At 41.5% G+C, this 23,530-nt stretch overlaps 1 protein-coding gene across 21 annotated transcripts in view; it reads right to left on the reverse strand.

The window, feature by feature from the left end:
• MAP7D2 (MAP7 domain containing 2) overlaps window positions 1-23,530 on the reverse strand; it is a 108,745-nt gene that overhangs the window by 9,965 nt on the left and 75,250 nt on the right. For 14 of the 21 annotated variants that reach the window (XM_038587032.1, XM_038587028.1, XM_038587025.1 and 11 more), the window contains 5 exons: window positions 22,175-22,302; window positions 8,451-8,719; window positions 7,711-7,837; window positions 2,123-2,420; window positions 1,011-1,115 (listed from right to left, as the gene is read on the reverse strand). In XM_038587032.1, coding sequence (XP_038442960.1) covers window positions 1,011-1,115; window positions 2,123-2,420; window positions 7,711-7,837; window positions 8,451-8,719; window positions 22,175-22,302 — 927 coding nt within the window. The remainder of the gene's footprint in view (window positions 1-1,010; window positions 1,116-2,122; window positions 2,421-7,710; window positions 7,838-8,450; window positions 8,720-22,174; window positions 22,303-23,530) is intronic. The other 7 variants (XM_038587017.1, XM_038587033.1, XM_038587031.1 and 4 more) reach the window with 2 other exon arrangements.

The raw sequence follows: 23,530 nt of genomic DNA on the forward strand, positions 1-23,530 counted from the left end.
GGGATCCCTGGGTGGCGCAGCGGTTTGGCGCCTGCCTTTGGCCCAGGGCGCGATCCTGGAGACCCGGGATCGAATCCCACGTCGGGCTCCCGGTGCATGGAGCCTGCTTCTCCCTCTGCCTGTGTCTCTGCCTCTCTCTCTCTCTCTCTCTGACTATCATAAATAAATAAAAATTAAAAAAAAAAAAAAAAACAAACAACAAGTCCTAACTATATGCTGTTTACAGGAGATTCTTATAAGGACACACATAGGTTCAAAGTAAAAGGATGGAAAAAATATTTACCATATAAACACTAATCATAAAAAGGCTGATAAAGTGGACTTTAAGACAATTATTACTGGAGATAAAGATATATTAGCAATAAAGGGGGTCAATTCAACAGGAAAACTTAATAATCTGAAATATGTATTTACCTAACAGCAGAGTTTCAAAAACATAAAACAAAAGTTGGTAAGAACTGGAAGGAGAAATGGATAAATCCATAATCACAGATGGAGCTTTTAATATTCTTCTCTCAGTTACTAATAGAACAAGGTGACAGAAAACCAATGGGATACAGAAGATTTTTTTTTTTAATTTTTATTTATTTATGATAGTCACAGAGAGAGAGAGAGAGAGAGAGAGAGAGAGAGAGAGAGAGAGAGAGGCAGAGACACAGGCAGAGGGAGAAGCAGGCTCCATGCACCGGGAGCCCGACGTGGGATTCGATCCCGGGTCTCCAGGATCGCGCCCTGGGCCAAAGGCAGGCGCCAAACCGCTGCGCCACCCAGGGATCCCTTTTTTTTTTTTTTTAATTTTTATTTATTTATGATAGTCACAGAGAGAGAGAGAAAGAGAGAGAGAGAGAGAGAGGCAGAGACACAGGATACAGAAGATTTGAACAGCACTATCAACAAACTTGACCTAATTAGACAATTTTAAGATCCCTCTACCCAACAACTACAGAACAGAACTGGATTCATTTCCTATTCTTGCCTCACCCTAACTCCTCCTGATCCTTAGCTCTTACCTTCTTCCTCTCCAGTCGCTCCTGCTCAATCTGCAGCATGATCTGTTCTCTTTCTAGACGCATCTGTTTAGCTGCCTCCTGGGCCTTTGCTTCTGCTGCTTCCTTCTGGCAGAAACAGGTAAACCAAGGCACAGACTTTACTAAGCTGAGAAAGCACTGTAGTGGGATTCCTTGGGATATGCACATGTTCTTCCACATTATCATCTACCTCAAAGTGGATATTGTTCTCAATATTCAGTGTGGATTTACACAGCCTGCTTTATGACACAGAGACATCCCAGGCCTCACTCACATAGCCTCAGTCCATCATGCAAATTACCTGCAGATAGTTCCAGTACTGCCTGCCAAGGTCTTCCTGTGTCTGAGAGCAGTCTCCTGTGGCCAGGAGTTACAGAAACTTTTTTCTTTTAAATATTTTATTTATATATATTTTATTATTTATATGTATTATTTACCTATTAGTGTGTGCACACGCAAGTTGGGGGAGGGGCAAGAGCAGAGGGAGAGGAAGAGGGAAAGAATCCCAAGCATACTCCAAACTGAGGATGGAGCCTGATGTGGGGCTCGATCCCATGACACCAAGACCACAACTGGAGCTGAAACCAAGAGTTGAACGCCCAACTAACTGAGCCACACAGGTGCCCCAGGAGTTTCAGAAATTTAATTCCCCAAGGAGTGACCTACAGCCATGAGAGGCAGGAGTTGACAAATAATCCAGTTTACTCAATCCTCAGAGGGACCATTCTAAGGCATATTCCACAGTTTCTTAGAGTCCCAAAGGAACTAACTCCCAGTGGTCCATAGTAAGCTACTCACTGGTGCACGTACGCTGGCATTCCCCTCACTTACCTACCAGCTTCCTGAGATCTTATCCCAAATAAAGTACTGGCATCCAAATTCTCATCCTAGGGTTTACCTTTTGGGGAATGTGAACTGACATACAGCAAACATTACAAAATTCACTTTTATTGCCCAAAGTAACTCATACTTAATAACCAGTCTTGTTAGTTTAAGAAAAAACTTCAAGTATTATGAGTCATTCAAATTTAACTAATTTTACCTAATACTAATTAAACCCCTCAAGAGAGTCCATATGAAGAGTCATACAGTACCTGCTTTTCAATCATGGCTTTTTCTTGCTTCTCCTTTTCTTGTTTTTCCTTTTCTTGCTCTTCTTTTAGTAACAGCTCCTCCTTGGCCTTTCTCTTAGCCTCCTCTTCTGCCTTTCTTTTTTCTTCCTCTTCCTGCCGCTTCTTTTCTTCTTCCTGCTTACGGGCTTCCTCTTCTAGGCGAAGTCTTTCCTCCTCTGCCTTTCTTTTCAATTCCTCTCTCTCCAGCCTTTTGAGAACATAACTGTTGTTAGGAGATGATGACATGCTCAAAAGCCAAACTGCCAAAGAACTGTGTGTGCTGACAGGAGAACATAAGGCACAACATAGTTACAGACATGTGCACTTGAATTAGTATCCACTCAAGAAACTGACTCATCCTTCCTGGAAAGCCATACATTTACCAAAAAAATAAAATACACACACACACACACACACACACACACGAGTTGACTTTAAATTCTGTTAATACCAAGAGTAATGATGTATTAATTTGTGAACATACCCTAATGAAGACACAAATGTTTCCTAGTCAACCTACAAATGACCACAGCTCCATCATTCTTACTTAATGACAATTCTTTTAAAAAACTAAGTGAAATAACTACTTAAAACTATCTGAAGCTAGAAAAAAACCTACAAGTGTTTCAATGGCTACAACTATGGCAGTTGGCAATTTAAGAGTAGTGACTATGAGCTCAAAAAGTTTACTTTGGGTTCCAATTGCTCTATGACTTCTGAAGTAGCAAGTGGAAAGTGAAAGAAAATGCTAAACAGAACTCTTATATTTAATATAGAAATTAAAATATCTATTTCTTGGGATGCCTGGGTGGCTCAATGGTTGAGCGTCTGCCTTTGGCTCAGGGCATGATCCCAGGTCCAGGGGTCGAGTCCCACATCGGGCTCCCTGTAGGGAGTCTGCTTCTCCCTCTATGTCTCTGCCTCTCTCTCTGTCTCTCATGAATAAATAAATAAAATATTTAAAACAAAAACCACATCTATTTCTCATTTGTTTTGCCAATCTTAAAAAATCTCTTTTGGGGGTGCCTGTGTGGCTCAGTCAGTTAAGTATCTAACTCTTGATTTTGGCTCAGGTCATGATCTCAGGGTGATGAGACAAGAGTCTCACATCAGGCTCTATACTCAGTAGGGAGTCTGCTGATTCTCTCACTCTATCCCTCTGCCCTTCTTCCCACTCATGCTCTCTAAAATAAGTAAATAAATCTTAAAAAAATAAAGTGTTAAAGAATCTTTTATTATTTGCTTTATGAAAATTAAATGATATTTAGGCATTTTTCATCCACAGATGAGTGGTTGATAATAGAATGATAAAGAGCTCTAAGCAGTGAGAGAAAACCCTATAAAGTGTAAGTGTTTGTTTTTACATTTCTAACATTTTTCCGGCTCACAAGTGTGTCACTTTCCTCAACTATAAAAAGATTAAGTAATCATATTCATCTTGCAGCGTGTACTGAATGGCAATGTGATATATGGGCAAGATCAAGAGTGCACCTGGGGTGCCTGGGTGGGTGTCGGTTAAGCATCTGCCTTCAGCTCGGGTCATGATCCCAGGTTCCTGGGGTCCAGCCACATGTGGGGCTCCCTGCTCAGTGAGGAGTCTGCGTCTCCCTCTGCTCCTCTCCCTGCTTGTGCTCTCTAATAAATAAAAACTTTAAAAGATTCTCTCTCTCCCTCTGCCCTCCCTACCAAAATATCAGGACTTAAAAAAATATCCTTCTGGGATCCCTGGGTGGCACAGCGGTTTGGTGTCTGCCTTTGGCCCAGGGCGCGATCCTGGAGACCCTAGATCGAATCCCATGTCGGGCTCTCGGTGCATGGAGCCTGCTTCTCCCTCTACCTGTGTCTCTGCCTCTCTCTCTCTCTCTGTGTGACTATCATAAAAAAAAATTTTTTTAAAAATCCTTCTGTCTTGCAGGAACTGTAGAGGCAGCTGGCCTATGTATCACCAAAGAAATACATAGGTACAGAAACACTGAAAGACATTAGCCCAAGACTAATAGTACACAATATATCCTACATTAGCAAAAGTTGCAGTGTCTGAAAGCATTGCTGGGGCAGCCCTGGTGGCCCAGAGGTTTAGTGCCACCTTCAGCTCGGGGTGTGATCCTGGAGACCCAGGATCGAGTCCCACATCAGGCTCCCTGCATGGAGCCGGCTTCTCCCTCTGCCTGTGTCTCTGCCTCTCTCTCTCTTTCTCTGTCTGTCATGAATAAATAAATAAAATCTTTAAAAAAATAAAAAAAATAAAAAAATAAAATCTTTAAAAAATAAAAATTAAAAAATTAAAAAAAATAAAAATAATAAAAAAATTTGTTCCATTGCTGGAACAAATGAAATTATTAACAAACATTCTAGAGAACTCTGGACAAGAGCATTATGGGGCCTAATCAGAAAGAAACCCCACTTCTTAGATTTCTCAATGAAAGACCAAATATGTTTAACACAAGATTAACAAAATGGGTGTGTCGATAACAAAACTTATCCAAAGATTGATTAAGAGCACTGTTTTAGTTCTTATCCTTCATTTGACAAGATGGTTTTGACTATCTCTGAGAAGTTAATACACAAAAGATATATATTGTATATGAATTAATATACAAGCTACTTCACCTTTATCTTCATCTTCAGGATCTGAAATGCCATTGTTTCTTCTGTTTTACCATAAGGACTTCAGAGGTGCCTAAAGCGCGCGCGCACACACACACACACACACGCACACACACACACAGAGGAAACATCCTCTTGGCCCATAAGTCTCCCTAATTCTCATCATCAATGTAAGTACAACACACATTCCTCCCCACAAAGCCCATGAGTACCTGCTTGTCCCTTTTGTTATACACAAAATACTCTCCATTAACCATACTCCATTTCTCCCAAAGTAGTTCAAAACTAGCTTCCTATGTGAAACTGAGTCCCTCAGTATACTCTCCAAGGATGAATATTCTTTCTCTACCTGCTTAAGAAACCAGAGAACATGGATTTGGTCACTTCTCCAGTGCTGCTGTTACAAGCTGCCCTACCTCCTTGCCCTTGCCATCTTTACCATGGGTCTGGAGTTCACAAGAGCCATGTGCAATTCTATCACCCCTCTGTCTTAATTCCTGTCACCTACTCCAAACCCATCTCCTTTCCTTGCCAGGTAGAAAGTACCAAAAAACTATGCATCATGGTCATCATATAGCATATGCATATGGTAGATGCATCCCTTATCCCTGTCAATGGCCTTTCATGCGTGTCTTTATGTAATGACCCCATCTCTCATCCTCCAGCCCCTGGCCCCTCTTGTACTTGCACCACATCCCTGACACGTGCTCAGCCTTGAACTATTCAATCTGTGAACAAAAATGTGGGTTGCACTATTCGCTCTTCCTTGTGTGTTTAAAAGTTTTCATTAAAAACAAAAGCTTAATCTTCAACATCCTGAACTTGCCATTCTTTGATCTGTTTTCATCTTGTCCTTCAGCACCTTCTCTCTGGACCTGCTCTGGACACACTGAATTTGAGATGCATTTGAGATACACTCAAAGTAAAGCATAAGGCAACTGGGATATGGCCTCTAGGTTCTAGACCAGTGTTATCCAGGAGAACTTTCAGTGATGAAGGAAATGTTCTATAAATTTGTGTTAACCAATATGGTAGCTACTAGCCATGTAGCTATTGAACACTAGAAATGTGACTAGTACAGCTGAGGAACTGAATTTTGCTTAATTTTAGTAAATTTGCATTTTGGTAGTCACATGGGAATAGACGGCTATAGTAGTAGACAGTACAGCTCTAGCAAGAGACTGGGCCATAGGCACAGATTCAGAGGTCACCAGCATGCATGTGTTATTTAGTGCTTCCCTTGTACCAGGAAGTATTAAAGGTTTACAAAACAATATGAAATTAGCTTCAGAAACAGATGGTAAATGAGGCAAAGGGAAAATGAGGGTAGAAGGGGAGATGAGAGTAGAGTTGGTTTAATACATCAAATGCTTACCATGAAACTGTTATGTGAAATGTGAGCCCCAAATCTTTTGAAGCCAGAGGAAAATGGTCAAACAGGAGGGAGCACCACTGCTCATGGAGGGCTTGTCAGGTGAAACTGGCCTAGGACTTAGGGTTAGGAGTCAAGGCAGCATGTGAGAGGATGGGAGGTGGACAGAGGAGACTGAGGAGGAGAGGTAAAAGAAGCAAGGGCAAGCTTGATAAGGCCAAAGTCAACAAAGAAATGGATTAGGAGTCTGGCAATTTGGAGGAATGGTGAGTGTGAGATATGAACATGAGTTGAAGAAATAAAGACAGAAAGTACAATCAAGTCTTTCAGGAGCTGGGCTGTGTAGGAAATGTGTGTGAGAGAGAGGGTGATCGCTGGAAGGTAAAGAACTTCACCTTCCTAAGCATACAGCCACAATCATGTTACTTACCTGCCCAGAACTTGCAATCACCAAGGCCTGTCATTTGAGGTCCTGTGATTCATCTTAACCTCCTGTGACCTCTTTTCATAATCCTATGGCCCACTCAAACCAGCCCAAACACACTACTCAACAAAAGATCTGTCACTGTTGACCAGAGGGCTGGAGGTGGGAAAATCATCAGAGAAGTACAGAACTTGAAAAAGGGACAAGTAAGACCTACTGCCCGTCTTTAGAAAAAAATCAGTAAACCTGTAATTAAAGACCACAAAAGACTTGCCAAGGTCACTTAAGGATCAAGGCAATCCTATATTATTTATCACTCTAAATTCCGTACCAGTCTTGAAGTGCTGTGGCATGGCTTGCTTCCTGTCAAGTTAATTCCCTAAATATATTGGACTGCACTGTGTGATTACCCTGAAAGCTTCTTTATCAATTTAATGATAAAATCTAGCTTGTCCTTCAACATGCATTCTTTTCTGAATACAAAGATCAGAAAAGGCAGAACTATCTGTACTTTGACTAAAGTGTCCTGGTACTAACAACATGGTGGTTCTCACACTTTGGTGAGCTATTAAAACAGGATGGGGCCTAGGTCTGTGTATTTTCATTGCATTCCCTGGATGGTACTGACACCCCCTCCCATATTTAAGGACCACTACCATGATGTCTTCTGTTGTGCTCCAGGTTTGGAGTCCCTGTACCTTGTTGCTTGTGGACAATGACATCAGCTTCCACCTCATCTAGGGGCCTTTGTTCAACCTTCCTCCTTCTCACCTGGGGGTGTAAGTTAGGAAAATTTAAGGAAAAAACATGATTTGGGAAGCAGAACCAAGATCTCTACCATTGGAACCTCCTGTCCTCAGGGAGAACGTCATTCCATGAGCAATGCTCAAACTCCCCTGATAGCTCTATGAGGCCTGGCTGGTCCTAGAGTCCAAGGGAAGAATGGGAAGTTATTGGTAACATTTAGATCCAGTCTTAAAAGGGCAACATTTCATCACTGTTAATTTCATCTAGTAGAAGACACAGTCTCCCGAACACCTGCCATACAGACCTGTATTTCTGCCAAGTTTTTATCAATAATTCAAACTCTAAAAAGAAAGGAGAGCTGCTCTTTCTACCATAGCTTTTTATATAAGATGGTAACGAAACTCTGAGCAGCCCCCATACCTGTCCTGTTCTTCTTTCTCCAGCCGTTCCTGCTCCTCCTGCTCCTTCTGTAGCCGGGCTTGTCGTCTCTTTTCAGCCAGGATCTTCGCAGCCTCTCCAGCATCAGTGGTGCCTGCTGTGTGCTTCCCTGAGGTTATATGAGAGGAAAAGATCATGGGAAATGAAATACTGATTGTACTCACAATCAGTGTAGCTGCCACTTAGAAACAAAAGTCCAACTCAGTGGGTAATGGGAAATGCTGCTGGGAGAGGTACGATTAGCCACTGAGCAGAGAGGCTGCAGCAGGATGGCTGTGACCCTGTGAATGCATTTCCCAGTGGAGGGTAGTGGAAAGGTGAAGAGAAGAGACAGGGTGGCTAGCATGACCCACAGGAACCACCACCACAGTGCCCATCTGGGTGAACTCACTGCATCTAGCATAAAAGCTTGAAGGTCTAAAGGAAGACCTTCTCTGTGGGAAGTGCTGATGCTGGCTGGATGCAGCTCAACACCCCCATGAAATTCCAAAGCCATGACCAGTGTCAATCCCTCCTCCAAGGGATCCATAGGAGACCAAGGGGAAGCACTCAGGGGCAATGTGCAAGCCTGAGAAAACAGCATGAGGGCATGAAGTTGTCAGAGGGAAAAATCTCCTTTCCTTCTTCCCTCCCAAACATGAGACTCCCACATGGATCGGGCAAAGAGAGAAACAATATGTAAAAGCCACGGCCTGGGGGCAGCATTGACAAGAAGGTCCTACCTCCACTGCTCTCAACCTTCCCTCCTGTGACCACATGCTTCTCAGTGACATGTTTGTCTACCACATGCTTCTCTGGGGCTTCTTCTCCATGCAGGCCAGCTGCCTGCTGAGCCAGGACACTTTCCCTTTCCTTATTGCTCTTCTCTTTCTCTGCTTTCCTCTTTGGTGTTTCCTGGTTGGGAAAGGTGGGTAAGCGGTACTTCACAGGAGACCCTGGGTATGACGGCTTCATATTCTTTGGAGACTGTGGATATGCTTTTGAAGTTGCCCTGGAAAACCAAAAACACACCAGCAGATGATTACTGGGCCTGATCACAGAACCTTCTCTCTGTTCCTAAGAGGCATGGTTCCAAAAAAGCTGAAATAATTTCACTCAACACAATGTCTTTAAGGTCCCTGGTTCCCTTTTTTTTTTAAGATTTTATTTATTTATTCAGGAGAGATACAGAGAAAGAGAGGCAGAGACACAGGCCAAGGGAGAAACAGGCTCCATGCAGGGAGCCCAATGTGGGACTCAATCCCGATCCCAGGTCTCCAGGATCACACCCTGGGCTGAAGGCGGCGCTAAACCGCTGAGCCACCGGGGCTGCCCCCCTGGTTCCCTTTTTTTTTTTTTTTTTTTAAATTACTCTTTACTAAAGTATGACTGATATCCAGTTCCTTTTCATATGCTGAGGAACAAACTCAGGCAAAGGGTGGGGAGAGGAGGTAGAGGTGTCTTTTTCTTGTTTTGTTTCTTAAGATTTAAAAGAATCTGTCCTGCTACTGGGAAGACGTGAAAGCTGAGAACAAGCCTACTGTCACTCAGGGAAATACTGCTTTGTTAAAATGCTGGAGCCTGTCTTATGTTGAAAAAAGGTCCATCATAAGTACACTGGTCTAGGCTTGGCTCCTGGTGAGTGCTAGGTGTTGAGGATACAGGTAACAACCTAGCTTCAGAAGCTGAGTTTACCCAGAAGTCTGCACAGGAAAGAAGCATTTGCAGAGTTCCTTCAGAAAGAAGTAATCTGTACATAAATTACAAAATGTCAGTCTCAATCCTGTATAGCAGGTTGAACCATATGAAATTTCCAATATTCAACTGTTTTTGATCTATGAAAACAGCAAAAAAAAAAAAAAAAAGTAACTCGACATAATACTAAAGGCCAATATATCACCATAGGATTAAGAGTTACCTAATCAGGTTCTGATGGTAAGGAAAAAGTATGATCAAATCACTATTATACTTGGTCTTGAGCTAAAAAATAATCATCAAGTGTTATGTGGATTAGGTAAAATGCAGGCCAGTTTTCCAATGATGCTCTCATGCTTAAAGGCCAGCTATAAATGCCCAAGAAAACACTTTGTCTTAATCAAAGCCAGACCAAGGGGGATCCCTGGGTGGCTCAGCAGTTTGGCGCCTGCCTTTGGCCCAGGGCGCGATCCTGGAGTCCTGGGATTGAGTCCCGTGTCAGGCTCCTGGCATGGAGCCTGCTTCTCTCTCCACCTGTGTCTCTGCCTCTCTCTCGCTCTCTCTCTCTCATGAATAAATAAATAAATAAATCTTAAAAAAAAAAAAAAAGCCAGACCAAGGGCCACATAATGACACATAGTGTCATACTCGACCCAATGAATACAACTTGAACCTAATTCGAATTTTTAAAATTTGCTGTTTCAGCATCTGGTATTTTACTAATAAAGAATCAGTCCAGATCTCACATCCATGGTAGGCTGTCTGCCCCTTCGAACAGTCTGCTCCCCAGATGGACAGCTCTGGCCCCAGAAAGAATGGTTTCATACTGGCCATACCAACTTCCCTGTGCCATCATCCTATAGGCTTGGAGCCACACAGAACCTCTGCAACAACTTGGCCACATGGATGGTGCCTCCCCACTATAGACTGTTCTCAGTCTGCCCTTGGGCTCAGCTGACTCAGGCTCACGATTCCTAAGGGACTTCTCAGCAACCAGTATTTCTTTCCTTTTTTTAAAAATGGCAATGATTTATATATATATATATACACACACACACACACACATATATATAGAGACATTGATTTATATACATATATACAAACATATATATATATATATAGAGAGAGAGAGAGAGAAAGATTTGCCAACATATAGCATAACACCCAGTACTCATACCGTCAAGTGCCCACCTCAATGCCAGTCACCCAGTCACCCCAGCCCCCCGCCCACCTCCCCTTCCCCTTGTTCATTTCCCAGAGTTAGGTGTCTTTCATGTTCTGTCACCCTCACTGATACTTCTCACTCATTTTCTCTCCTTTCCCCTTTATTCCCTTTCACTATTTTTTATATTCCCCAAATGAATGAGACTATATAATGTTTGTCCTTCTCTGAATGACTTACTTCACTCAGCATAATACCCTCCAGTTCCATCCCCGTTGAAGCAAATGGTATTTGTCGTTTCTAATGGCTGAGGAATATTCCATTGTATACATAGACCACAGCTTCTTTATCCATTCATCTTTCGGTGGACACCGAGGCTCCTTCCACAGTTTGGCTATTGTTTATAGCAGGTATTTCTTTCCAATTGTACCCTTTAACCCTGATTTTCTAAATTTGTTCCTAGACTCTCTTGCATACACACCAAAGAGCCATGCATGCACAGTATCCTGTCCTCTCCATATCCATATGTACCAGGGTTTTTCAACCCTGCTGTTACTGACATTTGGATCTGAACCATTCTTTGTTTTAAGGCTGTCCTATGCATGTAGGATGTTTAGCAGCATCCCTGGCCTCAAACTACCAGATACCAATAGCTATCGCCACCTTCAACTCCTGGTTGCAACAACCCAAAATGTTTCTAGACACTGTCAAATGTCCCCTCAGGGACAAGGTCATCCCAGGTGAGAACCACCTGAATGACACATACATACAGCTACCTCCACATACATTCTATCTGTATAAAGCAGATAAGAATAGAGCTACTATGGTTGGATAGGCAGTGTCTTAATCCCCACAGTCACCCCAAGGCACAACTATGGGCTTCCTGAGAGCCTTAGCTTGAGAGGTAACTATTAGTGGCTTATATATTTTGACAGAGTCACAGCTGGATTCTTCACAGCTGGTGAGACTGAGCAAAGGTGCTGGACTCACACAGCCCAGTCCAACCACATTCTCTCTGGGACTTGCCTACAGAAAGCACACACTCTGAGCTTCTCTGAGCAGTGCCTGAAGAGGTGGGCTCTACCCAAGGGGGTCTGCACTGTGCTGGTGTCTCTGCCAGTGAATGAAGAGATGGATAAGAAGCTCTTCTGCAGATATGACTCCCACCATGAGGGTCCCCAGGGATGGAATTGAGGGAGTAAGTAAGAAACCTGAACTGGCTGCAGGCCCAATCCATTCTAGTCTCCTTAGCAGGCAGCCTGCATCTGGATCCTGATGTACCCCTGGGGCTGGTTTAAATGGCTCACTATCAGAAGAGAATGGAATGCAATGAAGTCACACCCTCAATCAGTGTGCCTGGAACCTGTAGATGGAAATGCATGGCTGAATTACAATCCTCGGGGGACACCTGGGTGGCTCTCAGCAATTGAGCATCTGCCTTCGGCCCAGGGCCTGATCCTGGAGTCCCGGGATCGAGTCCTACCTCGGGCTCCCTGCATGGAGCCTGCTTCTCCCTCTGCCTGTGTCTCTGCCTCTCTCTCTTTCTCTGTATCTCTCATGAATAAGTAAATAAAATCTTAAAAAAAAAAAAAAGAATTACAATCCTAGGGAGAAAAAGCCGGAAAGGTCTGGATGGGGGAGGTCTGACAGCCTCAGGTCAGCTCAGCCCTGAGCAGCCCTGCTTCAACAGAAAAGTCATGCAATGGTTCTGTTCACACCACAGACTGAGAGGTTCTATTCTAAATACAACTGGGCTAATTACCTAGAAGCATGCATCTCAAACTAATTTCTACCTTACATGTAAGGATAAACTCACTGTATTAAGCAGTCTGTTTACATTCCCCTACTCCAGCCCCTGTTCAATATACAGAATTAGAAAACACACACACACACACACACACACACACACGCATGCATGCACAAACACAACCTTTAACTTAGAAAAGTGTAGGCATCACTGATTTTTTTTAAATAGCAAGCAACAGCAACCAAAATACAGAATACAATCTTAAAAATTCCCTATTAACCCCCATTTTTTTAAACCCCCATTTATGTAGTTTTCTGCTCATTCTGTCTTGCCACTTTTCTACAGGGATTTAGGACTGCAAGAGATGCTAAGCACAAGCATCCTGAACCAGGGGATATTGGTCTGGCAGGCTCCAAGGCTCTCTGGTCAGCTCTGCTCACACTACTACAAACCAAGCAAAGTCTGGCAAAGTTATTTTTTTGCAATTTCTTAAAACAGGTATCTTTAACTGATGAAAGAAATTAAACATGAATTTATCAGGGGAACTTATTGTGCTTTCACAGATAAGTACTTTCTCATCTACATAAAAAGTATCTATTTGCCTGCCACAATGATCCAGTGAGGTAGGTGGATATTACTCGTATCTGAGACCTAAGCATTTAAAGGATCTTTCCCAAGAGGTGCTACCAGATAAGACAGCCAAAGCTGGCCCTCAAATTATTTGATTCTTCATCTTGTTTTTTTATAGGTTTCCCATTTTATTTTTAAAAATTTTTATTAATTTATTTGAGAGAGAGAGAGAGCGAGCACACGAGTGAGCACAAGCAAGCATGAGCAGAGAGAGGAGAAGCCGACTCCTGGCTGAGCAGGGAGCCCAACACAGGACCCCGAGATCATGATCTGAGCTGAAGGCAAACACTTTACCAACTGAGCCACCCAGGTGCCCTTAGGTTTTCCATTTTAATTTTTAAAAGTTCAATACTTCCTCCAATGATTAAAGATTTAACAGAGGGGATTCACATATTTTGCTAAGGTGGTAGAGATAGGTCTTCTAGTGCACAAGGCAGGATTATATAACATTCTGAGGTTCCATGACTGGTAGGAAATAATGAGCAAACCTCTCTGTAAGTAGAGCAGCAAGAATAAGTTTGAGAGAGGGTTGTCACACTTCTGGATGTGAGTTTACTGCAAAGCAGAACCCAAAGGACTATTTTCCTCCACATCTTGGAATCTAGTTCGTTTCTCTAAAGCCACTTGACTCCAGGCATAGTGAACAGAGCCTATCCACATAATGGGAGGGGTCTGTGGCCTCCTTATCAGCACAGCGTGGCCCACATTTTGAAAAGTCAATGTTCATGGTCAGAGTTTATTACTTTCCAGGGAGGAAAAAGCAATTCTATACCAGAGAAACTTGTGGCTACTACCTTAACCCAGTGGTCAAAGTTACCATCACGAGTAATGAAACAACCTGTCACCATGGCCTCCTGATACGATGCACTGAGAAGAAATCAACATGTCTTCTGTGGGATTCTTGCCTCAAATGCATAACTTGAGTCTAATCATGACCCAAATTGATGGACACTCCCCAAAATATCTGGCCTGTACTCTTTAAAAATGTCAAGGTCATGAAGAAGAAAGGCTGAAGAACTGTTCAAAGTTAAAGGAGACCAAGAAGACAAAACAACCAAATGCAATGTGGGAGCCAGGGTTGGATCCCAGAGTGGGGGGAAAATGCTATAAAGAATCTCGCTGAGACAGTTAGCAAAAGTTGCACATAGACTGTAAATTAAGTAACAGTAACATGTCAAAAATAAATTTTCTAATTTTCACAATCATATTGTGGTTACACAAAAAGAATGTCTTCATTCCTAGGGATAAAAGGTCGTGATGTCTTTGATTTACTCTTATATGGCTCTGGGAAAAATCTGTGTGAGTTTGTCTATACAGAGTGAATGAAAGTATGTGGGGGGATGGGAATGACGAAGCAAATATGACTAAACATCTTTGGTCTAGTCTTGAAATTTTTCTGTATGGCTGAAAGGACTTAAAAATTAAAAGGCTTTGGGGGCACCTGAGTGACTCAATCAGTTAAGGGTCTCCCTTTGGTTCAGGTGATGATCTCAGGGTCCTGGGATCAAGCCCTGAGATGGACTCCTTGCTCAGTGTGGTGCCTTGCTTTTTCCTCTCCCTCAGCCATTCCCCTCACTCATGCTCCCTTTCAAATAAATAAAATGTTAAAAAATTAAAAATAAAAAGAAAAATTAAAAATTTTTCTTAAAAATTGGTCAAAACTAAAAAAAAAAAGTCTAAACTCAAATTATCCTCTAGTAAAACTGAAAAAATACAGGACTATCAAATGTACTGTGAACGTATAAGTCTGCTATGAGGAGGGAGCATAACTTAACATTTTTAATTATCCTTTTCAAGAAAATTTTCATATAAGAATGTAAAAGTCTGGGCAGCCTGGGTGGCTCAGCAGTTTAGCGCCGCCTTCCACCCAGGGTGTGATCCTGAAGACCCGGGATCGAGTCCTGCGTTAGGCTCCCTGCATGGAGCCTGCTTCTCCCTCTGCCTATGTCTCTGCCTCTCTCTCTCTCTCTCTCTCTCTCTGTCTCTCATGAATGAATAAATAAATAAATAAATAAATAAATAAATAAATAAATAAAATATTTTTAAAAAAGAATGTAAAAGTCTATCTGAGAAAAAATGGTGGTGGCAAAAACAACAGCCAGCCTGTCAATAGAGGCCCTGATCCAGTGTAGATGCTCATCTGTAGGCAGGTGTAACCACATCATATATGCACCAGGGAAATGTAGGCAATGATGCTCAGTAATGATTGATTAAAGGCCCTCAACCACTAGAGGAATCACTTGGCTCCATGAGTCCATGATTCTGAGTGGGAGGTACTTATTTTGGGCCATGCTGACAACCTGGTCTTATTTTTTTCCCCTGATGACAAACAAAATCTGTTTTGTTTCTCAAAATGCATGATGAAGTTAATCTAGGCTGACACAAACTGAGCTCAGGTATGAGCTCTCAAAGTGATCATCTTCGGCAGACTGTATTTTCCAAAGATGACCACAACAAAATCTTATCTGACCCCACACGATCTTTTGAGTTTCTTTCTCCATCCCACCGAGTCTGGGTTGGCTGGACTGCTTTGATCAACAAAACATAGCAAGCAAAGAAGGAATGCTGTGCCAATTCATGGCACAGTACTTAACTGGCCTGGCAACTTCTACTTCCTGTTTGTTCTTGGGAACACTGCCTCTTAGAACTCAGTGCCATGCTGTGAGATACCCAAGTCATATGGAGAGGCTATGTGTAGGCATTCTATTCTGGTTCCCAGCCCCCACCAAGCTCCAGCCAATAGCCAGCATTAACTGGCATCCAGGTGAATGGTTTATCTCAGACTTTCAGCTCAGTCAAGACCTACATTAACTACAGCCCCAAGTGACATTGAACCTATGGTGGAAGACCCCAGATGAGAACTACCAGATGAACCCAAGTCAAACCTCAGAAAAATCACACAAAAGACCCCAAAAGAGACCCTCCCGGTAAGCCAAAGTTATGGAGCTATGAGAATCAATAACAAATTGTTATTTTATGCTACTAAATTTTGGGGGGGGTAGCTTATTACTATGATACAGCAAGAGGTAACTGAAACATTCCCCATCATAATGACCAAAATGACTTAGAGTATATTTATAAAAAGCTGAAACCATTAGAGAACATTTTACACTGAAGAATTAGGAGTACAGGCAGCACCAAAACTCAGAGGCAGGGACAGGCTGGGTAAACGCACATGGCCACACTTCATTTCCTCTCTCTAGGTTACAAGAAGAAAGCTATGCTCCATCCAAATCTTTGAGAGTGTTGCTGAAGCTAGTTTTCTAAAACCCATACAAGTACTCAACAATGCAAACAATGGAAATAAACTTGAACGCTTAAAAGAGCAATGCCATTAATATGCACAGCCACGGAACAGTGGCTTAATTTATCTGAGATCCGGGAGGAGAACAATGTGCTGTCAGAGCCATTTATCACATGACCTGTCTGAGTTTCTAGATGGGGGGTTCAAAAGGACTAACTAAACCACCATTCAAAGCCACATCGCTTCCAGTATGCTTTAAAGATCAACACACTTGGTCTGCAGAGGGAAGGCTGAAAATGTCACTCTGATTGGGATTTATTTTGTGTGCGACACCATTTTAAAATTCAAGGGTTTCTTTTTTTTCTTTCTTCAATATTGAGCATGTGAAAAATATTTATAAAATAGGAAAAGTATGAAGAATGATATAACATGAAGAATGATACAACATGAAGATGATATAACAAATACCCACACACCTAACAACTAGTTCCAAAGAAAGACATTATAAATAGGCTGGAATCTCCTGTGTACCCCTTCCTGGCCCCCTCCCCTATGCCCCACTCAGAAGCCATCATTACTTTGCATTTTATATTTGCCATTTTCTTACTTTTCTAATAATTTTACCACATTTATATTCTTGAAAACATGCTGGTTTTACACATCTGGGAACTCAATATAAATGTCATACTGTTGATATTCTTTTACAACTTCCTTTTGCTGCTCAACACTATGTTCCTGAGATCCACCCACTGGTTGTGGGCAGCTGAAATCCATTCTTTTTCACTGCTGTAGAGTTTGGCTGGATTTTCAGAATTTATTTACAGTCTACCTGACTTCCCACATTTCTCAGACCTGGTTCATACCCATTGTGGTTCAGCCATTAATTTTTACCTGGGGAGAAATTATCTTTCTTTTTTGAATGTCTTAAAATCAATAAATGTTTGCTTCTCAGCAATGTCCACAATAGCCAAACTGGAAAGGGCCCAGATGTCCACCGACAGATGAATGGATAAAGAAAATGTGATATATGTATACAATGGACTACTAATCAGCCATCCAAAAAATGAAATTTTGCCATTTGCAACGATGTGGATGGAACTAGAGGGTATGATGCTAAGCTAACTAAGTTAATCAGAGAGACAATCATCATATGATTTCATTCATATGTGGAATTTAAGAAACAAAACAGAGGATCATAGGGGAAGAGAGGAAAAAATCAAACAAGATGAAGTTATAGGAGGAGACAAACCATAAGAGACTCTTAATCATAGGAAACAAATGAGGGTCGCTGGAGGGGAGCGGAGTAGGGGTCGGGCTCACCGGGTGATGAACAGTATTAAGGAAGGCACGCGATGCAATGAGCACTGGGTGTTTTATAAGACTGATGAACCACTAAACTCTACCTCTGAAACCAATAATACATTATATGTTAATTAACTGAGTTTTAATAAAGTTTCAAAATTTTTCAAAAAAAAGAGAAATGTTTGCTTCTCCTTAGACATCTTAACTTGGTAATTCTGATTTAGAAGTACTGGAACAAATTCCTGTCCCCAGGGCACTTATATTTTTTAATATTTTATTTATTAATTTGAGAGAGAGAGAGAGAGAGAGAGAGAGAGAGAGCATAGGAGCAGTGGGAAGGGGCAGAGGGAGAGGGAGCAGCAGATTCCCTGTTGAGCAGGGTGCCAGAGACGGAACTCAATCCCAGGACCCTGGGATCATGACCTGAGCATAAGGCAGACACATAACCGACTGAGCCCCCCAGGAGCCCCCAAGGGCACTTCTTAAGGAGATAATGATTCTGGTAGTTTTGACAGTATACCAGAAGTCCAGCTATGTTAAGTTCACTATTTTTCCTGCCTGGACTAGAGATGACAAGTACAGGGCTCTGAAAAAAAAAAAAAAAAAAAAAAAAAAAAGGTCATTTCATTAATTTTTCTCTGCTGAAGTAGCAGGAATATGCTGTACTACAGTATTAGAAACCAGTACCCCTCATCCTTCAAAAATTTCCCAGGAGAAATATGCAGCCCAGAAAATAGAACATTTAAGGAACTGATCAGTGGGAGGAAAAAACTGAAAAATGGCTCAAAAGAAAAGAGGAGGCAAAGGGCTTGAGTCCTTGGGCAGGAATGATCCTAGCATCGCCTATCCCCACCAGCCAATCTGCTTCTGCCCTTTAGGTTCTACTTCCCTTCTTGTTTTCGTCACATGGACACACTAAGCACTTACTGTGCAACAATAAATCCAATCAGTCCCCACCCTCTGGGCAGTCTAGCAGATGATACACTGCAAGAAGCCACAGATCAATATGGTCTGCTCCCTCACTCCATTCAGGGCTCTGTTCAAATCTCACCTCCCCAGAGAAGCCTTCCCTGACCATCATATCTAGCTACCACTCCCCCCTCCACCACTGTCATCTGACTCAGTTTTAGTTTGCTTCATAGAACTTCTCACCACTTGATGTTATATTTGTCATTCACTGTCAAGTATGCTTCTCACATGGGCTGAGAACACTGGACACAGAGAAGGCACTCTGTAGGCATTTGACGAATGAAGGAATAATTGGAGTATGCATATGAGGCTCTGTGAGCACAGAGAGGGGGTGAATTCAGTTGTGGCTGGTTCTACAGAGGATGATGGCTGAGCTGAGTTCTGAGGAATGAGCAGTTTACGTTGAACAACTCTATCTGCCCTAGGCTTGCAACTGTCCTCATCTGCATCCCCATCTCTCTCTCACTTCACTTGGGGTCTATTCAACTGGAGACTGTTCTCACTCATTTGGGGGTTCTCCGAAGCATATGGGTCACAGGGACTTGCACTCATTCATTCCACAAATATTATAGAGCACCTACTAGGTACTCATTACTCCTCTATATAGAGGGGAAATTTAAAAAATTTCTCTAAATTGAACTGCATTAAAAACTCTGGGATTTTGAGGGCTCCTAGGTGGCTCAGTCAGTTGAGCATTCGACTCTTGATTTTAGCTCAGGTCATGACCTCAGGGTTGTGAGATCCAGCCCTGAGTTGGGCTTGGCACTCAGTGCAGAGTCTGCTTGAGAGTCTCTCTCTCTCTCTCTCCCTCCCTCCCTCTCTTTTTCTTCTGCCCCTTATCCAACTGACACAATCTTTTTTTTTTTTTTTTTTCAACTGACACAATCTTATGTATGTACATGCACGGCTCACTCTCTCAATAAAATCTTAAAAAAAAAAAAAGAAAAGTCTAGGATTTTGTTTAAATCTCTTTGGTCAAAAAAAAATCTCTTTGGTCAGAGAGAGTTGTTTATAAGATTTGGCTGACGTGTCCTTTAAAATATAAAATAGCTCCATTTATATACAATAGAATACTATTCAGCCATAAAAAATAATGGAATCTTGTCACTTGTAACAAATGGATAGAACTTGAGGGCACTGTGCTATGTGAAATAAATCAGATGAAGACAAATATTGTAAAATCTCACATGTTGAATATAAAAAATAAACAAAACAAAACAAAACCAAGCTCACAGATCCAGAGAACAGAGTGGTGGTTGCTAGAGGGAAGAGGGGAGTGGAAGAGTGGATGAGATAAATGAAGGGGATCAAAAGGTACTAACTTCTAGTTATAAAATAGGTGAGCCATGGAATGTAATGTACAGCAGGGTGATTCTAGTTAATAATACCATATTGTAGTGCATATCTGAAAGTTGCTAAGAGAATAAATTTTAAAAGCCCTCACAAGAAAAAAAATTTTTTTTAAAATTTTGTACCTATGTATGGTGATGGATGGTAACTAGAATTACTATGGTCATCATTTCATAATGTATACAAATACTGAATCATAATTTTGTCCACCTGAAACTAATATAATCAATTGTATCTCAATTTAAAAATATATAAAATAGGGGATCCCTGGGTGGCTCAGCGGTTCAGCGCCTGCCTTTTGGCCTAGGGCATGATCCTGGAGTCCCAGGATTAAGTCCCACATCAGGCTCCCGGCATGGAGCCTGCTTCTCCCTCTGCCTGTGTCTCTGCCTCTCTCTCTCTCTCTCTCTCTCGAATAAATAAATAAATAAATCGTTAAAAAATATATATATAAAATAGTTCCTGAAACACACCATCAAAGAAATAGCACAGAGCCCACTATGAGCCTGCTTCTAAAAACTTAGTTATCATCTCTACAGAAGGCAACAACCTCCTTAGGTTAGCTGGGTGCAATTTACAATGATGATGATGAAACTTGCCAGCTACTCTCCTTGCAGGGACCATGAGTCAGTATGAAAGAAAAGAGTGTAATCTAGAAAAACCCCAATATGAATAGGCTTTTTTCTTTGTTAATGTCTCACCCTAACACCTGAGTAGTAACATGTGAATGGAAGACTCAGAAATAAGACAATGACAAATAGAGACCTACAGCCCACCTAATGGATTTAGAATTTGCAAGAGAGCAATGCTATAACCAAAGAGAGGCAATACTAGCACAGAAAGAATGTAATGGACTTAAAAGACAAAACAAAAACTTGATGCTATTAATTCAGCAACATATTATATAAGGATTTCTCTTATAGAAGACATATACATCAATAACAGGTATTTGTAATTTATAAAAACCACATGTTCTCTGAACAAAATAATATTAGGGAACAAGTCTCTGTTAGAATGCAACAAATTAGAAATAAGAGCTGATGTCACCCTGAAATATTTTTTTCTCTGAATATTTTAAACAAATTCCGAAGCATTAATTTTTTTAAAAGATTTTATTTATTTAGAGATGCCTGGGTGGTTCAGTGGTTGAGTGTCTCTGCCTTTAGCTCAGGGTGTGATCCTGGGATCGGGGATCAAGTCCCGCATCAGGCTCCCTCTGCTGTCCCTGCCTCACTCTCTCTGTCTCTCTCGTGAATAAATAAATTTTAAAAAGAGAGAACAGAGAAAGGGGGGCAGAGAAAAGGCAGAGGGAGAAGCAGGCTCCCTGCAGTGAGCCAATGTGGGACTCCATCCCAGGCTGAGATTGTGACCTGAGCCAAAGGCAGACTCAACCACTGAGCCACCCAGGCGTCCCCCAAGTGTTCATTAAATTTGTGTTTCATCCTATGTTCTCCTAAAGAAATTGATGCATTAAACAAGTCTTACATGATTCTCTCTACAGAGTTTCTTATTTTCCCAAATTAAAATCATATTTCTCTTTTCTCTCTCAGTACTACTGAAAATGATTCCATTTTGCTAGCTAGACTGAGTTATTTACTGAGTTATTCTTGTTGGTTACTCTAAGTAAAATATTTTAATGACTTAATTTTATTTCATTTTTTTTTATTGGAGTTCAATGTGCCAACATATAGCATAACACTCAGTGCTCATCCCGCCAAGTGACCCCCTCAGTGTCCGTCACCCAGTCACTTCCACCCCCCACCCACCTCCCTTTCCACCACCCCTTGTTCATTTCCCAGAGTTAGGAGTCTCTCTTAATGATTTAAGAGAGTGGTCACAGTGTGAATTTGTTTTGCAGTTACATGGTTTCATTGGGGAGTTTACCCAATGCTTAACAAAAAAAATATAATGGCTTCATTTAAAAACAACAACAACATACTGCCAATTGTGGCAGACAACTTATTATTGCCTCTCTGTTGAAGAGACAGATGAGAGAAGGAGAGAGTGAGTGCTCAAGTACATGAGCTTGAGCACCCAAGTACAGTGCAATCATTTCACTCTAGATGCAGGTGAAGGAGAATGCCAGAAAAGCAGAACGGAACTGATGGACCGAAAGAGAAAATGTTGAATGGATCATCTCAGTAAATCAGAGCCTCATACTTACCAGGCAACAAATAGCTGAAGAGCCCATCATTGATCCAAAAGATACACAGAGAGTGAGTGAGGTAACCCAAAGCCAGCATCCCTCCTGCTCACCTCTCAGGGCTGGCCACGACCCATGCGGCAGCAGGAAGCACGTGCTGCACTATATAGAGCCCCACCAAATTGTTTTAATTGTCCAACAGTGGCAAAGCAGAAAGATGCTTACTTGGATGTCACTGGAGAAGATGACCTCTTAGAAATGCTCCCTGGAAACTCACATCTTCTCAGAGGAGACCCAAGGCCCGCACTGGGAACAGAAGTTGTTGTTCGAGGGCTCCTCTTCATCTTCTCAGTCTGAAGGGGACACAGAATAGGTCAGCCATGGCCCATCACTGGCAATACTTGTACAATTTCTAAAAATATCCCAGATGGAATAGAAGTGATACACAGCTTTCTTTCAGTAGAGTCCATATGAAGTTATAGTGCTTCCCACAACAGGAATCTTTGCAGGAAAGCACCATGAGGTCATCAATTTGGTGGTCAATACTGAGATCATCCAATAAAAAGACACTTTACCCTCAAAATGCAAAGATTTCCTACTCTGTTATCTTGCAAAAAACTAAGAACAGAACCACATTATAATTCTGGACATATAGAAACTAGATCACTAATCACGAGGGAAATGCAAATCAAAACCATGAACTATCACCTCATATCTGCCAGAATGGCTAAAATAAAAACAAACAAACAAACAAACAAGAAACAACAAGCATTTGCAAGGATGTGGAGAAAAAGGAACCCTTATGCACTGTTGGTGGGAATGCAAACTGGTGTAGCCGCTGTGAAACACAGTATGGAGGTTCCTCAAAAAATTAAAAATAGAGCTATCATATAATCCAGTAATTCCACTGCTGGATATTTACCTAAAGTATACAAAAACACTAATTCGAAGGGATATATGCACCCCTATGTTTATTGCAGGTTATTTACAACAGCCGAATTGTGGAAACAGCCCAAGTATCCACTGATAAATGAATGGATAAAGAGTATGTGGCATAAATGTAAAAAAAAAAATACGTGGTATATAATATGCAATGGACTATTAGCTATAAAAAGAACGAAATCTTGCCATATGCAACAACATGGACAGATCTAGAGGATATTATGCTAAGCAAACTAAGTCAGAGAAAGACAAATACCATATGATTTCATTCATATGTGGAATTTAAGAAACAAAAATGAATGAAGAAAAAAAGAGATACACCAAAAAGCGGACTCTCAAATATAGAGAACAAACTGGTGGTTGCTGGAGAGGGGAAGAGATAGGTCAAAGAAGTAAAGGGGAGTAAGAGTATACTTATTGTGTTGAGCACTGAGTATGTATAGAATTGTTGAATAACTATATTGTAACTTGAAACTAATGGAACACTGTATGCCTATTGGAATTTTTTTTAAAGAATTTAAAAATGAAAAAGAAAACTGGGAAGAGTATGAAAATACATAATCACTCAAAAAAAAACTACAGGTGGGTGTAAATGTGGTTTTTAACACCCAAGACATTGAGCTGTGGACTCTAACAGTG

Source organism: Canis lupus, chromosome X (assembly GCF_011100685.1).
Source record: "Canis lupus familiaris isolate Mischka breed German Shepherd chromosome X, alternate assembly UU_Cfam_GSD_1.0, whole genome shotgun sequence".
NCBI classification, from domain to species: domain Eukaryota; kingdom Metazoa; phylum Chordata; class Mammalia; order Carnivora; family Canidae; genus Canis; species Canis lupus.